This window comes from Heterodontus francisci, chromosome 19 (assembly GCF_036365525.1).
Source record: "Heterodontus francisci isolate sHetFra1 chromosome 19, sHetFra1.hap1, whole genome shotgun sequence".
In the NCBI taxonomy this organism is placed as follows: Eukaryota; Metazoa; Chordata; class Chondrichthyes; order Heterodontiformes; family Heterodontidae; genus Heterodontus; species Heterodontus francisci.
The window spans coordinates 23,948,058-23,968,691 of record NC_090389.1 but is presented as its reverse complement, the minus strand read 5'-3'; the positions used below and the strand labels follow the sequence as shown (position 1 = coordinate 23,968,691).

Genomic DNA, 20,634 nt, shown 5'->3' with positions numbered 1-20,634 from the left:
GTGCCAAAAGTCAATAACCAGGAGACAGATTTTAGGTAATTGGCAAAAGAACCAGAGGTGCCATGAGCAAAAAGAATTTTACATAGCAAGTTAAGATAATCTGGAATGCACTGCCTGAAAAGGGTGGAAGTAGATTCAATAATAACTTGCAAAAGGAAAAAATTGCCACAATATGGAAAAAGAACGGGGGAAGTGGAACTAATTGGATAGCTCTTTCAAGGAGGCAGCACAGGCACGATGGGCCAAATGGCCTCCTGTGCTGCATCATTCTATGATTAAATCTACTGCCCAGAGATTGCAAATCAAACTAGTCTGGAATAAAAAATGTTTGTTCCTCTGCAAATTTCATTAGCGCTGGCTGTACTTTTGTGATTTTATTAAGGATCTTGGGATAAATGCTTTCTATACAAAAAGGATATTGCAGATGCTGGAAATCAGAACTGGGTTCTGAAGATCACAGACCCGAAATATTAACAGTTACTCTCCACAGATGCTGCCAGACCTGAGTATTTCCAGAATGTTTTTATTATAAATGCTTTCTATATTTACTTACTTTGATACACAAAATTCAATCTCCAAACAGTGAAGAAAGCAACTTTCTGTAACCAGACACCAGAGCTTACACTCCACCACTACAGACACACTAGGTTCAGAGTGGAGAAAGGAGAAAGAGTAGGAAGAATACAAAGCAGACCATTCTCATCACCACTGGAGTCATTGTGACCCCCACATACTTGAACACAATCTAGGTTGAAACTCTAGTGTATTACTCAAGAACGAGACATTAAATTCAGGCCATGTCTGCCTTCTCAGCTGGACATAAAATATCCCACAGCACTATTGGCAAAAGTGGGGAAGTTTGCCTTGGTGTTCAACAATATTTATCCCGCAACCAGTGCTACAACCAGGTGAAAAGGGGTCTAGGGGTTCCCTCTCAGCCTTTGCCCGATTTAAACTAACCGAGTTTAATTTAAAAAAACATTTTTAGCTGCCCCTTAGTGAATCCTTGTTCACCGCTTTCCAATTGTAAGGCAAAGAAATCAATTCAGACAAGTTTTCTTAGATTTAAACAAGAAAGGTCGAAGTTTATTAATCTTAAACTCTAACCCAGTTAACGACTACAAATATGCAACGCAATCACGCTAGCATGCATACGCGATCAACACACACAGATAGAGACAGGAAAGTAGAAAAGGGTAAAAGTTTGAGGCAATAGATAGTAGTTAGAGTTCTTGAAGTTCAATGTGGAGTCTTTGGTTGCCGGTCAGTCCTACTGTTCGTTGGGGCCCAATTCACACTTCAACTTGTTGCAATGTCAGTCTTTTCTCTCGAGGGTTACATGTCTTCCGTGGGTCCAGTGGCTTAGGGCGGGGGCAAGAGCAGCTTCCCTGTACGAGTGCACACAGCCTTCTGCCTCTTTCTCTGTGGCACAATTTAAAAACACCCAGGTTGCCCAGGTTAGTCATGTGACTAGTTGGTTTGACCAATTGTTTGTGGATTCTGCCATCTTAACAATCATCCTGGATTATGTGCTTCCTCACCTTCAATGTCTAGTGATCACAGTCCATTTTGGGTTAAGTGGACCAGGGAATATTCCTATGTCTCTCCAAGAACGGTTAGTATGCAAATGTTTTTACAGCCAAGTGTCTGGTGATTTTTTTTTAAAAAACAAGCCCTTTCTTCATTCCAGCAATAGTTTAAAATCAATGTCCATATGACAAAATTAATATGCCTCATTCTTGGCAGATGGGGGGCTGTGTGACAACAGATCACATTGGTGTTTGAGACCTCTTGCTGTGCACAAACTGGCCATCATGTTTCCTACATCACAAATGATTGCACTTCAAAAGTACTAAATTAGCTGTAGAACACTTTGGGATGTTCTTAGGTTGTGAAAGACACTTGATAAATGCAAGTCTTTCTTTCTGTATTATACTTTGTCCCGCTACAAGAAAAATGTATTTTTTTTTTTTAAAAAAAGGGTAGGTAATCCTTGGCACTCAACATATTAAATATTTTTCGTCTGCCAATACCACAGTAAAAACTCTTACAAGTGAGGTATTAGCACCTTTTTACAACTAGGCTGGCAACAGAAAAACAGTAAAAATTCTGAATTTTTAAATCGTTAAAAGCCCTAATGTACTAACAAATGTTGGTACTTTCATCTGAATGTACAGCAATTTTGAAGCATGCTGAACAAGTATCCAATAAATCACTTAGAGGACACCAGCACCTATACCTCTGCCTTGGTGGGTCAAGAGAGTCTCAGGCCACATGTACAAAAACTTATGGTCCAAAAACTTTGCGTGTATGAAGTTTCTGATGGTTGATGTTCTGGTTTAAGATTTATTCCCCAAGTGGCAACAGCACTAAAAAAAAAAATTCCATTTCAAATCTAGGCCTACAAAATTCAAACAGGGAATAGCAAAAATAAAATGCATGCAGATCAGACGGAGCTATCTGGTTCATGAGGAGTGGATGGCCAAGCTCAGGGGCCACATTTGGCCCAATCTTGGACAATCCTGACTTCGAAAACCCCAATATGGAGACTACAAATAACCTGCTTTTATGCCAGGAACACGAATCGGTGTAGCAAAATCCTGTACCAATCCAAAAATTCAATAAAACATAGGCAGCAAAGCTTTACACTACTTCTCCTACCTCAAACACTACTTCCTCATCCATGTGTTTGTCGTGCATAGCTGAAACTGAGTTAGCCAGTACTTGTTAGCTAAGAATTCTTAGAGCCAGGGGTCCAGGCAGTGGGAGAGTTCAGGGTATTCAAACATCCCACTGAAATCTCCAATTGTTTTAAAACATACCTTAGATCAGCTTTAAAACAAAGATTTCAGCAATTCAACCAGCAATGATTTTGGCTTGTGCTTCTAAATGTTCACCAGGTTACTGTAGTGAGTAGCAAAGTTATTGCTACACTAGTGACAAAACCAGCATGTGGTCTTTGAGCTTTAATCTGAAGACTATTTCTTTTCTGCCATATGTTTTATTTGAATGGTAGACTAATGGAAGTAATAATGTTTGTATTTTTAAAACTTATTTTGAAATTCCTATTTAAAACTACCTTAAGTAGTTTTGTTTGGCCTGGCAAACTCATATCCAAAAACAAATCGCTCCAACATGAAAAATCTAACGTGCAAATTCTCCAAGCCCAGGGACCAATTCAAGAACTATGAATTGTCTAATATATCCAGGATTGAAGACTTCTTTTCATTTATGGGAGTGGACACACTTAAAGCCAGTATTTATTGCCTCTCTCAATTGCCCTTAAGTGGTGAACCACCTTATACCCACAGTGCCGTTCGTGGAGAATTCCAGGATTTTAATCCAGTGACTATGAAGGAACAGCGATATATTTCCAAGTCAAGATGGTGAGAGATTTAAAGGGGAACTTGCAGGTGATGGCATGCCCATACACTTGCTACCCTTGTTCTTCTCAGGTGGTAGACTTCACAGGTTTCAAGCAAGAATAAGCTCTCAAGCACGGACAACATTATGCTCCAAAGCTCAAATACACAGAAGTTACAACAGAAACGCGCCATTATGTCCAGTCTGTCAGTTTACTTTACACATGAGCAAGTATCCCTCATCACATCGACCCACCATGTTCCCATATCCATTCATCCACCAGTACTCCTGAATGTTGATGCTGTTTCTGCCTCAACTAACCCTGGAAATGAATACCACAGTCTCAAATTCTAAAGCCATCTCTCGGCCCTGTTCTAAATCTTTTGCATTTAATCTTTTATCTATGGCCCTTCATTCTGAAACCTTCAGCAACCAGAAACATGCCTACAGTTTATATACCCTGTCCCATTGTTCCATAACTTTAATCATTCACATCACCCTGTAATCTGCATTTTTACTTCCCACCCCCACCCCCCAAGAGCCCTATTTTTCTAGTCTTTGTACTTGTCTTTACGTAAAGCAGCATCCAAGAAAATGTGAGTTGTTTCTTCTCTGTAGCCCAATATTCTTCCATAGTACAAAGCCCAACACTGTACACAGTATTCTAACTACTGGTCTTCATTTCCTGCAAGCCACTAGAACTACTTAACATTACACCAACTTCAATCTAGTCACTGGACACTAATATGGCAATGTATAATGTAGTTGTGCAAGTACAAACTTGAATGTCCTGATCTTCAAGAAATTCTTCCAAGACTGCATTCCACTCACCAGAACGCACACAAACATCTTCAAGTATTGTAGGAAACACCTTCTAAACTTCAACAGACAATAATTGGGGATCTACAAAATAAAATATCACAAAGGAAACTGAATGCTTATACCATGCCAGAGAACAGCACAACTTAATACAAACTTCCAACTGCGAGTTATGTAGGTGTCCTTCAACCGTGGTCACAAACGTCCAATGCTGAAACAAGTAACTGCTTACTGGCTTAAGTCAAATTAAATATGGTTGAGCCAAAGGACAAACAGCAACCATACAACCGCATTAGTCATAAGATGCTTCCCTTTTATCTCTATTGAAGATAGAGATATTTTACTCATATAGCATTTGCTGAAAGCACTCAAACACAAATGAGGGTTTTCAATGTAGAGATTTAAAAAGTTAGAGGAAATTCACCATGCAACACTTCCACGTTTACCAGGGTCACCTTAAGCCATAAAACTACTGAGATATCGAGCTGCTGTTCAGCAAAAACTGTAGCGAGACAGAGCAAAATGACAAAGTCTACATTCAAAAAAAATTTACTTGTTCTTTTCTCTACATTTGCTGACAGACCTGCCGTCTTCCAGCATTCGCAGCTCGGGTTTAATCTCCCTAACGAGGCTGGAATCAGAGAATGACATCACAGGAGAACATTCAAGTCCATCATACCTGAAGCTACTCAACAGCCCCACACCCCTGCTTTTCCCAGAGTCTGCTGCAAATTCTTACAATTCTAGTAGTAACCCAATTTCCTTCTGAAAACTGAATCCTGTGAGGCAACATATCCCAGATCATAACTCACTACAAAATTCTTTTCCCCCCTCGAGTCACACCTGTTACTTTTGCCAATTACCTCAAATCTGCATCCTCTGGTAACCAACCATTCTGAACAGTTTCTCATTTATCCCATCAAAACCTTTCATGATTTTGAACACCTTTATCAGATCTCCTCTTAACCATCTCAGCCTCTCCCAGATTGTGCAGTGATGAATTGACGTGGGCATTTTCCAATATAAAAGACATAAGAAATTATAATCAGAAAAATCTGACAAGTGACAAAATGTGACAAGTGGAAATCAGGTGGTACAGACAGGAAGTACACAATGATAGAGTGTACATGTGGAACTTTAGAAATGATTCAAAATGGAAGCTGATTTTTTTTTTCCTTCTTGACAGCCCTTTTGCTCTCTTGTTGGAGACTGTCGTTGCCTGGCACTTGTATAGTGCAAATGATACTCGACACTTATCAGCCCAAGCCTGGATATTGTTCAGGTCTTGTTGCATTTCTACAGGACTGCTTCACTATCAGTCGTCGCGTATAGTGAACATTGTGCAATCAGCAAACATCCCCACTTGACCTTATGATTGAAGAAAGGCAATTGATGAAGCAGCTGAAGATGGTTGGGCCTAGGACACTATCCTGAGGAACTCCTGCACTGATGTCTTGGAGCCGAGATGATTGACCTCCATCAACCATAACCATCTTCCTTTGTAGTAGGTATGACTCCATCCAGCGGAGAGTCCCCCCCCCCACCCCCCTCCCCCAATTCCCATTGACTCCAGTTTTGCTAGGGCTCCTTGATGCCAGACTCGGTCAAATGTTGCCTCGATGTCAAGGGCAGTCACTCTTACCCCACCTCTCGAGTTCAGCTCTTTTGCCCATGTTTAAACCAAGGCTGTAATGAAGTCAGGAGCTGAGGGACCCTTGTGGAACCCAAACGGAGTGTCAGTGAGCAAGTTATTGCTAAGCAAGTGCCCTTGATAGCACAGTCTACGACACCTTCCATCATTTTACTGATGATCGAGAGTAGGCTGATGGGGCAGTAATTGGCCAGAATGGATTTGTCCTGCTTTTTGTGCACAGAACATATCTGGACAATTTTCCACATTACCAGGTGAATGCCAGTTGTAGCTGTACTGGAACAGCTTGGCTAGGGGCGTGGCAAGTTATGAGGACCTGTGCTCCAGTACTATTGATGGATTGTTGTCAGAGTCTGTAGCCTTTCCGGTAACCAGTACCTTCAGTCATTTCTTGATGTGTGGTGAACCGAATTGGCTGAAGACTGACATCTGTGATGCTGGGGACTTCAGGACGAGGCAGAGATGGATCATCCACTCAGCACTTTGGGCCGAAGATCGTTGCAAATGCTTCAGCCTCATCTTTTGCACTGTTGTGCTGGTCTCCCCCATCATTAAGGATGGAGATATTTGTGGCGCCAACTCCTCCAATTAGTTGTTTAATTGTCCACCACCATTCACAACTGGATGTGAAATCAAAAAAGCTGGATGTGGATCTTACCCACCACGAATATTGGGGGTGTGTGGGTGGTGGGGGGGGGAAAGCAAAAATTGTAATTAACAGCAAATAAAGTGGGATAGAGATCATGTGGAAGAGGTAAAGAATAAGGTAGATGAGTACAAGTTTTTTTAATTCACTCATGGGATGTGGGTGTCACTGGACTGACCCGCATTTATCGCCCATCCCGAATTGCCCTCAAGAAGGTGGCCTTCTTGAACCGCTGCAGTCCATGTGAGGTAGGTGCACCCCTAGTTGTTAGGAAGGGAGTTCCAGGATTTTGACCCAGTTAGAAGTGCTAAATCCTAGAGACTGAAAACCAATATTCAAGGCTGTAAGACGTCAAATTTTTAAATTCATTCCTGGGATATGAGCGTCACTGGCAAGGCCAGCATTTATTGCCTATCTCCAACTGCCCGAGAAAATGATGGTGGTGAGCTGTCTACAAATGAGTCGCTTTTTAGGCCATTTCCAGAGGGCAGTTAAAAGTCAACCGCATTGGTGTAGGTCTGGAGGCCTGCTCAGGTCAGGGGAAAGAACCCGACCCAACCACAGCAGACCCGAGCCCAACCCGCCGAGAGTCCCTCTGATTTTGCCCCGAGCCCGACCCGACCCCAATCCCGACTCGGCCCGACCGTCCCTTGACTTGCCTTCCGACTTGGAAGCTCCACGAAGCTGCAGCGCATGCGTGATGACATCGTAGTGATCTCACTCACTCAATGCGCAGACTCAGTTTCATCCCAGACTCCCAGTTCAGATAAGTTTTTTAATTTTAATACTTACCGGCACAGCACTTGCCGCGTGTCCAGCCCGACCCGACCTGGACTCAGCCCAACCTGACCCCAAAAGCCAGACCCGGAAAATGGGCCCGACCCAACCCAAACCCAACATGTCTGTGGGTCCCGTTGGGTTCGGGTTGGGTAGCCTTAAGACCAGACTAGGTATGGGTGGCACATTTCACCCCAACAGAAACTAGTGAATCAATTGGGTTTTTACAACAATCCAGTCGTTTCATAATTATTCAGATCATTTTATTCCAGACCTATTAACTGAATTTAAATTCCCCCATCTGCCATAGTGGGATTTGAACTCATGTCTCCGGAGCATCAGTCCAAGCCTCTGAATTATTAGTCTAGTAACATTACCACTATGCTATCATTCAAGTCAGATAGCCAAGGAAGCTGATCATTTTTCAGCCTCAAGGCCTCTGCTGGAGTACGGTGGACAACAGTCACCTAGAGGTTTTCAAGATGAGGTTTTGATGCCGTTCTGACAAGTGGGTCAATAACCAGAGGTCACAGATCCAAAATCATTGACAGAAGACATTAGAGGGAGATGAGAATGTTCCAGTCATCAGCATCTGGAATGTTCGATCTGAAAAGACGATGGAAGCTGATTTCATAAATATTTCTAAAAAAGAGTTGGGCATACACGAGGAATGTGCAGTACTGACAAAAAGCAGGGGTTATGAGACGAAGCACAACTGCTCAAAGAGCAAGCACAAGCATGACAGGCCGAATAGCCTACTTCCGTGCTCTAAATTTCTATATTCTATGAACACAAGTCACTAATTTATCTCTCAAATAACCTCCCAAACCATAAGGCATGGTATATATTCAAGCTTTGCACAAGCTCATTTGCATAAGAAAGCTTCAAGTACTGGATCGGCGCAGGCTTGGAGGGCCGAAGGGCCTGTTCCTGTGCTGTAATTATCTTTGTTCTACTGCTTTAAAGGCTGACTGACTTTTCCCAATATAGAAGCAAAATACAGCAGATGCTGGAAATCTGAAATAAAAACAAGAAATGCTGGAACCACTCAGCAGGGCTGGCAGCATCTGTGGAAAGCGAAACGTTAACTCTGCTTCTCTTTCCACAGATGCGGCCAGACTTTTCCCAATAGTTTGCCTTCCTTTTAGTGTTACTTTTACATGTTGCTGTTTAGTGGACAGGTAGCTAGAAAGCCGTAGCTTCAATGCATATGACAAGAACAAGTAAAAATTTACCACATCAACTGTTATCTAGTATATTTCATCAGCAATAACAGAATCCAAAACCAAGATTTACTACCAGTAACACCCCTCTTGTGGTTGAACATTCTGGTCTGATCCCTGATGCAATTGGCCTCTACTTTGTTGAAAGACCAGCAAATTGCAAATAATTTGAAATTATATAGCATATTTATAGGTGAAATAAACATTGTACTCAGGTTTATGGAGTAATATTAAAAGGAATACAACTGAGCCAGGAAAAAGTTTACAAGGGATGATCAAAAGCTTGAGCTAAGAGATGAGCATTGAAAAGGGTTCCAAAACAAGAAGAAAAAAAGTCAAGTGGTGGAGTGGTTTAGGGAGGGAACAAGGCAAAGGTTAAAAGCTTCGCAAACAGTGGAGGAGCATGGGGAGGCAGGAATTCACAGGTGGTCAAAATCAGAATGCAGGGTCCGAGATAGGCATCAACTCTGGATGAGGATGCAGTGTTATTCTGAAGAAAGGGCATGTATAGCTTTGAAAATGAGGGCGTTAAATTTGATGTGCAGGGGTGATAAGCAGGTAGAGCTTAGTGCAGTACAGGAAATAGGGAAGCTGCATTTTGGACAAGTTGAGGCAGCCGATTTGAACACATCAAGAAACCCATAAACAGAACCACAGAAAAGTTACGGCACAGAAAGAGGCCATTCAGCCCATCCTGCCTGCGCCAGCTGAAAAAAACTAGCCACGCAATCTAATCCCACCTTCCAGCATCTTGTCCGTAGCCTTGCAAGTTGCAGCACTTCAGCTGCAGGTCCAGGTACCTTTTGAAGGAGTTGAGAGTTTCTGCCTCCACCACCAATGCAGGCAGTGAATTCCAAACACCCACTACCCTCTGGGTGAAAAAGTATTTCCTCATGTCCCCTCTAACCTTTCTATCAATCAGCTTAAATCTATGCCCCCTGATAAGGACCTATTTCCCCAAAAGGAGAGGTCAATTTCTTTCTACTCTATCTAGGCCCCTCAATTTTGAACACTTCTATTAAATCACCCCTCAGCCTCCTCTGTTCTAGGGAAAACAAGACACTATGAACACCATGTCAGTCAAAAAAGTAAAATGGGATCTTTTATGACCAACTGAACAGCCAGATGAGGCCTTGGTTCAACATCTGAGCGAACAGTAGATGGGGGTTAACTCAGCAATTAACAAGTGCCATATCTAACCTAGGAATGTTTAGTGCACCCACCAGTTTTAAAAAAGCCAATCATCATTCAGAATAAATTTATGCTCATTTAGCAGTTTTCCTTCAAAAATCAAGCACTGGTTGCACTATTTGCCAGTGCAGAATGGTTTTTGCAGCCTGATAATTCTGAGCAGAATTAGGATACTCGTTCCGTCGTTTGTCTACATTGACCTGTTTGATTCCACATAATTGTTTTGAAATACAAGTCTCACACCACCACAAATCCATTATCTTCAAACTTTGTGAGATTTGCAATGAATGACCTATTTTTGCAATGCTGCAAAAAAAAGCTGCAAGAAAAACTAAATGCACATCTTTATTCAGAACATGTGCATAAATCAACAAACTCCCATTTGTTCTGAAATATTGTCAGAATATGAGCAGTGTCTAGACCGATGAGTCAAATAAAAAAGGTCACTAAGGAACACAAATGGTGATTATTGCAACTCAGTCCTGGCCTGCATCCGATACCTAAATACCTTCATAAGACAATTAACTTATATTCTTCAACCCACATAGTAGTTTAATCAGATGACAATATTACTGAAGTAACATTTCATAATACTGGTTAACTGCATTGAGCAAGCCATTGCTTCACTCATGATTCCAGATGCAGCATACCCAAGTGTACGTGTCCTATAAGTGCCAGCCAAGGAAACAAACTGCAAGAGGTCACCTTCCAATCACCAGTCTTCTTTTCTCTTGGGCCTCCTTATCTCGAGAGACAATGGATACGCGAGAGTGACCTCTCCATGGCGCATGCCTGGGCAAGTTTATGGAGGTTGAGAGTTGCCCAGTCGTCAAAACCCCGCTCTCAGCCTTTCTGGTGGGGTCCAAAGGAGTGCATGGCACGACGTTTGGCACCAGTATGGCTGCAGGAACTGCCGGAAACATGCCAAAGGTGACACATGACCGCCTACGGGGTTCCGCTCCGGATTATCTGTTAGGGTTTACTCCCTTAGCCTTGGTCTCTCCCGAGATGCCCACAAGGCAGTGGGGCTGTTGGGGCCCCTACACAGATGTAGGATGGTGCCGGTGGGAGGAGGAGGGGTAGAGGAAGGGGGGTGCGAGGGGGAGCTGGGAAGGGGGCTGTAAGGGGGTGGGGGGGGTGCAGCGGAAGGGGGAGGGGGGGAGAAAGATGGTGCGAGGGGGGGGCGGGCTGGGACGGGGTTGTGAGGGGGTGAGCTGAGAGGGTGGAGCAGGGAAGGGGACGGGGGGTGGAAGGGGGAAGGGGGGGGGGGAAAGAGAGGGGGGGGAAAGCGGGTGCAGGTAATAAGCCATTTCCTCAGTGCCCACCATCGACGTCCGGAAAGCTCATCCACGTCCTTTGGGAGGTGAAGCATCTTTTGGCAGACTTAGAGGTGATTACATTCACTATGGGTTTTTTTTTTTTACAGTGGTTTAAATAAAGGCATGCAGCATTGCCGACAGTGCGTTGCAAATGCTCTCCGAGCCATCTCCCGCGGGCGCTTTGAAGTTGCCGCCGGGGGGCCGTTCGTGGATTTTTTGGGTGATCGGGGCACCTTTTCTCAAGACTTCCCTAGGGTCCCGCTGCTCCTTCTTCACCTCAATGGACTTACCGCACGCCGTGGCTGCAGACACTCTGGGCAGTGAAGACAGCAGGATCGGAGATTAAAGTATCGACAGCTGTGCTAGTCAGTTTCGTCCGGATCAATTTCATTGAGAAAACAAAGAGCAGGCGTGGCTGGGGGAGGGCAGTGGGCCCAGGTAAAATACACTAAACTAACTGTTAGCTTTTAGTTAGGGCTAAAATGAACTGATTTAAAGAGCCTGGGGAGTTTGAACAGTTGAAGAGGGTAGATTGGGGGAGAAAACATTAGGAATGGGAGCAGATGGCCCTTTTGAAATAACCAGTGGCAAGGCACAATAACCATGCTCACCTGCATCTCCAAACTCAGATTCTCAAAGTGGACACTAGAGCTTTAAAAGTTTCAATGGCATCCTAAATAGCTTAATTTACACAGAATATGCACTCTTAACAAATTGATCATAATGTTACAAATGTACCTCGAGAACTTTTACTATGTTAAAAGCAGTATATAAATGCAAATTGTTAAACAGCACAGGCAGTATGTCTTCACAGCTGCAATTTCAGCATTTAAAGATTCTGATTTTAGCCAGACTGTAGAGTTTGACCAGTAAAGCAAGGTCATAGAAAGGAAGTGTCAACAGTGATCTGTATCCTTGCAACCAGAGAATCAAGTAGAAGCTCAGCACATCAGCCGACTCTCCACCCTTATGAATGGTGTTGATTTCTTCCACAGCTTGTAAAAACTGGGTGCACACGCATACACAAAGGGAGGTCATTTCTTAAAGGTACTTATTCCCTCCCTGTTCCCAAAATGGTAACTCATGCTGGAGGACAGTCCTACAGGGATTTGAAGTCCACAATTACCTCATTAAAATGATAATTCTTGATTCAACTTAGAAACTTGAAAATCTAGACAATTGTGCACTTGCTAACCGGGATCTCTAAACAGCATTACCAACAGGAACCTTACCTACATTTTCTAATTCACTGACTCGGTTCGTTCAATTCAGCAGACCACAGCACTAAAAACAGATCTTTATAGCTCAATACCACACATTTACCCACTGAGCCATGAGTGTATCTCTGTATTTATTCAAGGTTTATTTCTTCATATTTCATACAAACTGCAGGTTCAGCTTCATTTCTACTTCCAATTTTGGATTACAAAGTGGCCAGGTTTCACCAATGACTGTATAAGAGCATTCTGTACTTGCTAGAAAGATACTCTGGCACATTTCTGAGGCAATAGCAAGGCGTCAAAATATTCTTGAGCACAAACTGCTCCAAAAGCGTCAATGTTGCTTTATCAGCCAACAGAATATAGAAAAGGGAATAGGCCGTTCAACCCTTCCAAGTCTGCTCTGCTATTCAATTTGATCTTGGCTGACATGCGCCTCAACTTTACTCACTTCAGTTACATATCCCCGGATACCCTAACCCAACAAAAATCTGACCTCAGTCTTGAAAGCTCCAATTGTTCCAGCATCCTCAACTGTTTTGGGGTGGGGGGAAAAGAGAGGGTGAAAAAGAGATTGTCTTAATTTCTGCTACCCTTTGTGTGAAAAAGTGCTTCCTGATTTCACTCCCAAATAGCCTGGCTCCAATTTTAACATCTCACACTCTTGTTTCCCCACCAGAAGAAAGTTTCTCTGTACCTACCCTCCTTCTTGGCATTTCTTCGTGGATGAAGATTTTGGGAAGGTTGTACTCATCGGCTGCAGGCCTGCTGGTAGCTAGTCAGGCCTATCCATGACCAGCAGATTCTCCCACAGTGGGTGCAAATGAAGGTGTAGTCGATGCTGGGGACAAATGGATCTATCCTTCTGCTTTTCTCTTTCATGCTGCTTCTTCGCTCAGTTTCAAAGGTGTCTGTAGTCCTACTGATGTAGATCTCCAGGCATCACGATCTATGGCCTGCGCTTCACAGTGGTGATGGTCGATGTTGCACAGAGGGTGACTTCGTCAAGTAGTCCTTGAAACATTTGCACAGGACCCCTCTGTTCCTTTTACCCGTGTTCAGCTCTCCATACAACTCTATCTTGGGCAAGCAACTGTCGTCCATCCAAGCAACATGACCCGCCCAAGGCAGTTGGCTTTGCAGGAGGATGGCCTCGATGCTGGTGATGTTAGCTGTTTGCCAGACTTCAATGTTTGTGATGCAGTCCTGCCAGTGGATCTTAAGGATGCTGCAGAGGCAGCACTGATGGAAGGGCTATAGAAGGTGTACATGACGGCGGTATAGGACCCATGACTTGGCGCCATACAGACGGGTGGTGAGAACAATGGCTTTGTACACTTGTGGTCTGTGCTCCGAGGCTGTGGTTATTCCACACTCAGTTGTAGAGTCTGTCGAATGTACTGTTTTAATCCTATTCTAACTTTTTAACATTTTAAAAACCTCAATCAGTTCACCCTTCAATCTTGTATATTCAAGGGAATACAGGTCAAAAGGAAGAGAAAAAAGTACAAATTTGTCAGAACACATTTTAATTAAACCGATTTCATTTACTATTAATATACCAGAGGGATCCAGCCATGGTGGAGTGATTAAAATTGGGGATGCGCAAGAGACAAGCATTGGAGTAGCAGACCCCAGGGTTGTAGATCTGGAGGAGGATACAGATAGGGAGGGGCAAGGCCATGGAGAGATTTGAAAACAAGGATGAGAGTTCTAAAATCGATGCATTGCCAGAGGTGAAGTCAACATAGGTCAGTCACGGGAGTAATGGGTGAAAGTTGCGACAGTTTGACAGACACAAGGTCAACTTTATGGAGGGTGGAAGATGGGAGACCAGCCAAGAGAGCATTGGAATAGTAGAGTCTAGAGGTAACAGCATGGATGCTGTTTCCGCAATGGTGAATTACACAGAATCCATCATGGGCTCAGGAGACAAAGTACACTTTAATCATGCTAACAGTAAGGTGTGTCACAAGGTCCTGTCAAGGAACACTTTCTGCGGTAGCAGGCAACCAGGGCAAGCTCAGACAATACAAATTCTGTTCGATCACTGCAACCCGGTTCAAATTTCCTTTACACAAAACATCTGACTACCAAACCTTGCAGCCCCATAGTTTCTCCCTGTGACAATAACCAATCTTGTCATTAGGCTGCATTCATAGTTCCAGCCTGTACTACAGAAATCTAAGCACTGTTAATTACTCCCACACAACGGTACATTCAAAACATAATCACAGCATCTCAATGTATGAACTCTATTATGCTGATAAACCCAAGCTACCTAATATGGCCACTTGAAGAACTTGCGATGCGTACAGGACTTTACCCAGATATAGACAGTTGTCAGGTTATTTGCTTCTGGAGTCAGTACCTGCAGCCACCAAGTTTAGATTCTTGTATCAACATACAGACTGAACTAGCAGTTCACATCATGCCAAATAAACATGACATCAACTTCTCAACTTTTGATTCTGCAGTCTTACTTACAGCTCAATATGCAAGATGGTCTAGGCAGGGACAGTGGTGTCCAGGACCTTCATTTCAAGATGTTAATTATACAAATACCCACTTAAGGCAACATTGTGAAGAGAAAACTAACAGCTATTATACTGGGGGAAGGGAGAGCTAGCTGACACGCCAGATCACTGAAATATAGTTCTGCTCACTTAGACTAAAGCAAGCAGCAGCATTGTACTCAACCACAATCTGCAATCTCATGGCCCGGCATATTCCCCACTCTACCATTGCCATCAAACCAGGGGACCAACCCTGGTTCAATGAAGAGTGAAGGCGAGCATGCCCGGAGCAGCATCAGACCTACCCCCAAAATGAGGTGTTAACCTGGTGAAGATACAACCCAGGACTACTTGCATGCCAAACAGCATCAGCAGCATGCGACAGACAAACCTAAGCCATCCCATAACCAACGGAACAGATATAAGGTCTGCAGTCCTGCCACATCCAGTCGTGAATGGTGGTGGACAATTAAACAAATAACTGGAGGGGTGGCTCCACAAATATCCCCATTCTCAATGATGGGGAGACCAGCACATCAGTACGAAATATGAGGCTGAAGCATTTGCAACAATCTTCAGCCAGAAATGCGGAGTGGATGATCCATCTCTGCCTCCTCCTGAAGTCCCCAGCATCACAGATGCCAGTCTTCAGCCAATTCGATTCACTACATGAGATAGCAAGAAACAACTGAAGGCTTTGGATACTGCAAAGGCTATGGGCCCGGACAACATTCCAGCAACAATACTGAAGACCTATGCTCCAGAACTTGCCATCCCCCTAGCCAAGCTGTTCAAGTACAACTACAACACTGGCATCTACCCAGCAGTAGAAAATTGTCCAGGTAGGTCCTGCTTTGTGTACAGGACAAGTCCAATTGACACAGCCAATTACCGCCCCATCAGTCTACTCTCAATCAGCAAAGTGATGACAGTGTCGTCAACAGTGCTATCAAACAGCACTTGCTTAGCAATAACCTGCTCAATGCCATTCAGTTTGGGTTCCGCCAGGGCCACTCAGCTCCCGACCTCATTACAGCCTTGGTCCAAACATGGACAAAAGAACTGAACTCAAGAGGTGAGGTGAGTGTGACTGCCCTTGACATCAAGGGAGGATTTGACTGGAGTATGGCATCAAGGAGTCCTAGCAAAACTGGAGTCAATGGGAATCAGGGGGAAAACTCACCACTGGTTAGAGTCATACCTATCACAAAGGAAGATGGTTATGGTTGTTGGAGGTCAATCATCTCAGCTCCAGGACATCACTGCAGGAGTTCCTCAGGGTAGTGTCCTAGGCCCAACCATCTTCAGCTGCTTCATCAATGACCTTCATTCATAAGGTCAGAAATGGGGATGTTCGCTGATGATTGCACAATGTTCAGCACCATTCATGCCTCTTCAGATACTGAAGCAGTCTGTGCCAATATCCTGGCTTGAGCTGATATGTGGCGTGAATGTTATTTGCCACTTAAGTGGCGAGCAATGACCATGTCCAACAAGGGAGAATCTAACCACCTCCCCTTAACATTCAATGGCATTACAATCGCTGAATCCTCCACTATCAACATCCTGGGGGTTACCATTGACCAGAAACTGAATTGGAGCAGCCATATAGCTACCACAGCTACAAGAGCAGGTCACAGGTTAGAAATCCTGCAGCAAGTAACTCACCTCCCGACTCCCCAAAGACTGTCCATCATCTACAAGCACGTCAGGAGGAATACTCTCCACTTGCCTGAACGGGTGCAGCACCAATAACACAAGAAGCTCAACACCATCCAGGACAAAGCAGCCTGCTTGATTGTTTGTGGATGGGGTGCCATTCACTCCCTCCACCACCGACACAGTGGCAGCAGTGTGTACATACCAAGGCTCCTTCGACAGCACCTTCCAAACCCGTCACCTAGGATAAGGGCAGCAGATACATGGAAACACCATCGCCACCTGCAAGTTCCCCTCCAAGTCACACACCATCCTGACTTGGAACTATGTTGCCATTCCTTCATTGTCACTGGGTCAAAATCCTGGAAATCCCTTCCTAACAGCACTGTTGGTGTACCTACCCCACATGGACTGCAGCAATTGCACCAAGGGCAATTAGGGATGACAATAATTGCTGGCCTAGCCAGCGACGCCCACATCCCAAGAACGAATAAAAAAAATGTTATGGCTAAACAGTGCTGTATTTTGCGAAACTCTTTAAATTTAAATCCTTAAGTTGTAAAGCTAAAGATATAGCAGGTCTAAAAATGCCATAAATAAAGCTTCTAACCCAAAGAAATTCAAGTATTATCTGCAGTACATTAATTCTGAACTCAATCTACATCACAGAAATCACCTACACAGGTAGAAAAAGGATTTTGAGACCAACATGCTCTCCCCCGACACTTATTACAAGACCACGTCCAACCACAACCTTCACATTAAAACTGCACAATGCATCATGTTTGGCTAAAATCAATAATGATCAAAATTGTTACATTCAGCAAAAATCACCAACTGAAATACAAGTTTAGTTAGAAAATGCAGTTTAGTAAGCTGAAATAAGGAGGAACACCCACAAAGTCAGAAATATAAACCATGCATCCATCCCCATCTCTTTTCCTCTATGCAATGGTTGGGGCTGGCAGGCGACAGAACAATCTTCAATTGCCCGAATTGCTCAATTATTTAAAATTATGGGGATTTATCAGGAACAGAATTTAATTCCGTTCAAATCCAGATCAAGATAAAGTGGAAAAACTTGGGACCCTCAATTCCATAGCCCATAAAAGTCTCTTGCCATCTCAATTTGTGCTGCTTAATTGATAATCTACATACACATTGTTTCCAATAAACAATCTAAAAGTATAAAATTGAGCACTTGGCAGGGTTAATTCTAGGATTGTTTCCCTGACAGGAGAATCCAGAACCAGGGTCATAATTTCAAGATAAGGATTTTGCCTTTTAGGATAAGGATTTGGTCATTTAGGACGGAGATAAAGAAAATAATTCTTCATAGGGTTGTGAATCACTGGAATTCTCTACCCAGATGCTCAGTCATTGAGCACATTCAAGTCCAAGCTCAATAGATTTCTGGATACAAAAGAAATCAAAGGATACAGGGAAAGGGAGGAAAGTGGAATTGCAGAACTTCAGCTAACAATGGCAGAGCAGGCTCAATGGACTGTATGACCTACTTCTGCTACTTAAGTCTTATAAAACAGCTCATGGATGTGGACTCTTGTGTGATTTTGTGAACTTTTGTGTGATTTCATTTTCAGGGGAAAGGTGTCATCAACCCTCAGTCAGATTTCTGTCAAGGACATTATACTTTGCAGACAACATCCCAGACACCACCATCACTGTCCAACCGGAGGGGGGGGGAGAGGTGGAATGGGGGGGGGGGGGGAGAGGTGGAATGGGGGGGGGGGGGAGAGGTGGAATGGGGGGGGGGGGGGGAGAGGTGGAATGGGGGGGGGGGGGGAGAGGTGGAATGGGGGGGGGGGGGGAGAGGTGGAATGGGGGGGGGGGGGAGAGGTGGAATGGGGGGGGGGGGAGAGGTGGAATGGGGGGGGGGGGGAGAGGTGGAATGGGGGGGGGGGGAGAGGTGGAATGGGGGGGGGGAGGGAGGGTGGAATGGGGGGGGGGAGGTGGAATGGGGGGGGGGGGAGGTGGAATGGGGGGGGGGGGGAGGTGGAATGGGGGGGGGGGGAGGTGGAATGGGGGGGGGGGGAGGTGGAATGGGGGGGGGGGAGGTGGAATGGGGGGGGGGGAGGTGGAATGGGGGGGGGGGAGGTGGAATGGGGGGGGGGGAGGTGGAATGGGGGGGGGGGGGAGGTGGAATGGGGGGGGGGGGAGGTGGAATGGGGGGGGGGGGGAGGTGGAATGGGGGGGGGGGGAGGTGGAATGGGGGGGGGGGGAGGTGGAATGGGGGGGGGGGGAGGTGGAATGGGGGGGGGGGGAGGTGGAATGGGGGGGGGGGAGGTGGAATGGGGGGGGGGGGAGGTGGAATGGGGGGGGGGGGGAGGTGGAATGGGGGGGGGGGGGGAGGTGGAATGGGGGGGGGGGGGGGAGGTGGAATGGGGGGGGGGGGGGAGGTGGAATGGGGGGGGGGGGGAGGTGGAATGGGGGGGGGGGGGAGGTGGAATGGGGGGGGGGGGGTGGGAATGGGGGGGGGGGAGGTGGAATGGGGGGGGGGAGGTGGAATGGGGGGGGAGGTGGAATGGGGGGGGGAGGTGGAATGGGGGGGGGGGAGGTGGAATGGGGGGGGGAGGTGAATGGGGGGGGGGAGGTGGAATGGGGGGGGGGAGGTGGAATGGGGGGGGGGAGGTGGAATGGGGGGGGGGAGGTGGAATGGGGGGGGGGAGGTGGAATGGGGGGGGGGAGGTGGAATGGGGGGGGGGAGGTGGAATGGGGGGGGGGAGGTGGAATGGGGGGGGGGAGGTGGAATGGGGGGGGGGAGGTGGAATGGGGGGGGGGAGGTGGAATGGGGGGGGGAGGTGGAATGGGGGGGGGGGAGGTGGAATGGGGGGGGGGAGGTGAATGGGGGGGGGGGAGGTGGAATGGGGGGGGGGAGGTGGAATGGGGGGGGGGGAGGTGGAATGGGGGGGGGGGAGGTGGAATGGGGGGGGGGGAGGTGGAATGGGGGGGGGGGAGGTGGAATGGGGGGGGGGAGGTGGAATGGGGGGGGGGGAGGTGGAATGGGGGGGGGGGAGGTGGAATGGGGGGGGGGAGGTGGAATGGGGGGGGGGGAGGTGGAATGGGGGGGGGGGAGGTGGTTGGGGGGGAGGTGGTTGGGGGGGGAGGTGGAATGGGGGGGGGGAGGTGGAATGGGGGGGGGAGGTGGAATGGGGGGGGGAGGTGGAATGGGGGGGGGGAGGTGGAATGGGGGGGGGGAGGTGGAATGGGGGGAGTGAGATAATGGGTAAAGGAGGTATTGGGAGAGGAGAATACGAAGAGGCCGAGAGATAGACCCACCCAGGCCGCGGGCTCACTCACCGCAATAACGTTTACGAAGGTGGTCTTGCCCGAATATTGCAACCCAACCAGCGTCAGCTCCCATTTCCTCCTTCCAGAACAGCGACTTGATCCAGTCCAGCAACCGGTTGAAAAGCGCCAGCATCCTGGGTGAACCTGGGAGGTGGATCACAGCCGGACAAGAATAAGCCGCTGCCGAGGAGCAGGCAGTTTGCGCTGGGCCAGGACACCAGACGGAAAAGGCTGCTCTCACAACAGCGGAAACACCAACTGGTCAGGTGACTGGGAGTGGCGAAAGCCTGGGATACTGGAGAAGCGGACGCTATGGAACCCTGGGATACTGGAGGTGTTGGCTTTTGGGAACCCTGGGATACTGGAGGAGCAGACGCTCGGGAACCCTGGAGGAACGGCGGTTTGGGGACTTTGGGATGCTAGAAGTGTATACGGTGGGAGACAGGGGTGCTCGAAGAATAGGCCGTGGGGGAATACTGGAAGAGTTGTCGGTGGGGATGCTGGAGGAGTGAAAAATGGTGACTACTGGGCAGTGCCCTGGGAGGGGGAACGCTGGGATACTGGAGGAACCGCCTTCTCACCACCGCAACTGAAAAAAATCGGGGAAGTAATGGTTGCAACACCTTCTAGTGTTCAGAGCACGGAACAGCACCTGCTCTGCTGTTAACAGACCAGCAATACCTGAGGGACTGGAGTGCTTCATTGACACTCAGAATTAATTTTTAATCTAATTTGTTAAGTTTTGATTAAATTTTTTGATTGTTACAGTTTATTGGTTGTATCCTTTAAGAAGGGGTTTATTACTCTTTAATTGTCAATAACACCTGTGAATAATTAAAGTAATTGAATGTGAGAGGTAGACCAGTGGCACTCCCATTGCATGGAAAATAGATCATTGGCACCATCGCCAGCAGCAGCCCCACCACATGGAACAGGAAATC

At 46.2% G+C, this 20,634-nt stretch overlaps 1 protein-coding gene across 1 annotated transcript in view; it reads right to left on the bottom strand.

Moving 5' to 3' along the window:
• Window positions 1-20,214, bottom strand: part of arl8bb (ADP-ribosylation factor-like 8Bb) — a 78,670-nt gene extending 58,456 nt beyond the window's left edge. Inside the window, 2 exon segments of the mRNA XM_068051471.1 lie at window positions 19,703-19,762; window positions 19,764-20,214. Coding sequence (XP_067907572.1) covers window positions 19,703-19,762; window positions 19,764-19,826 — 123 coding nt within the window. The 5' untranslated portion in view covers window positions 19,827-20,214.
• Window positions 20,215-20,634: the final 420 nt, after the last annotated feature.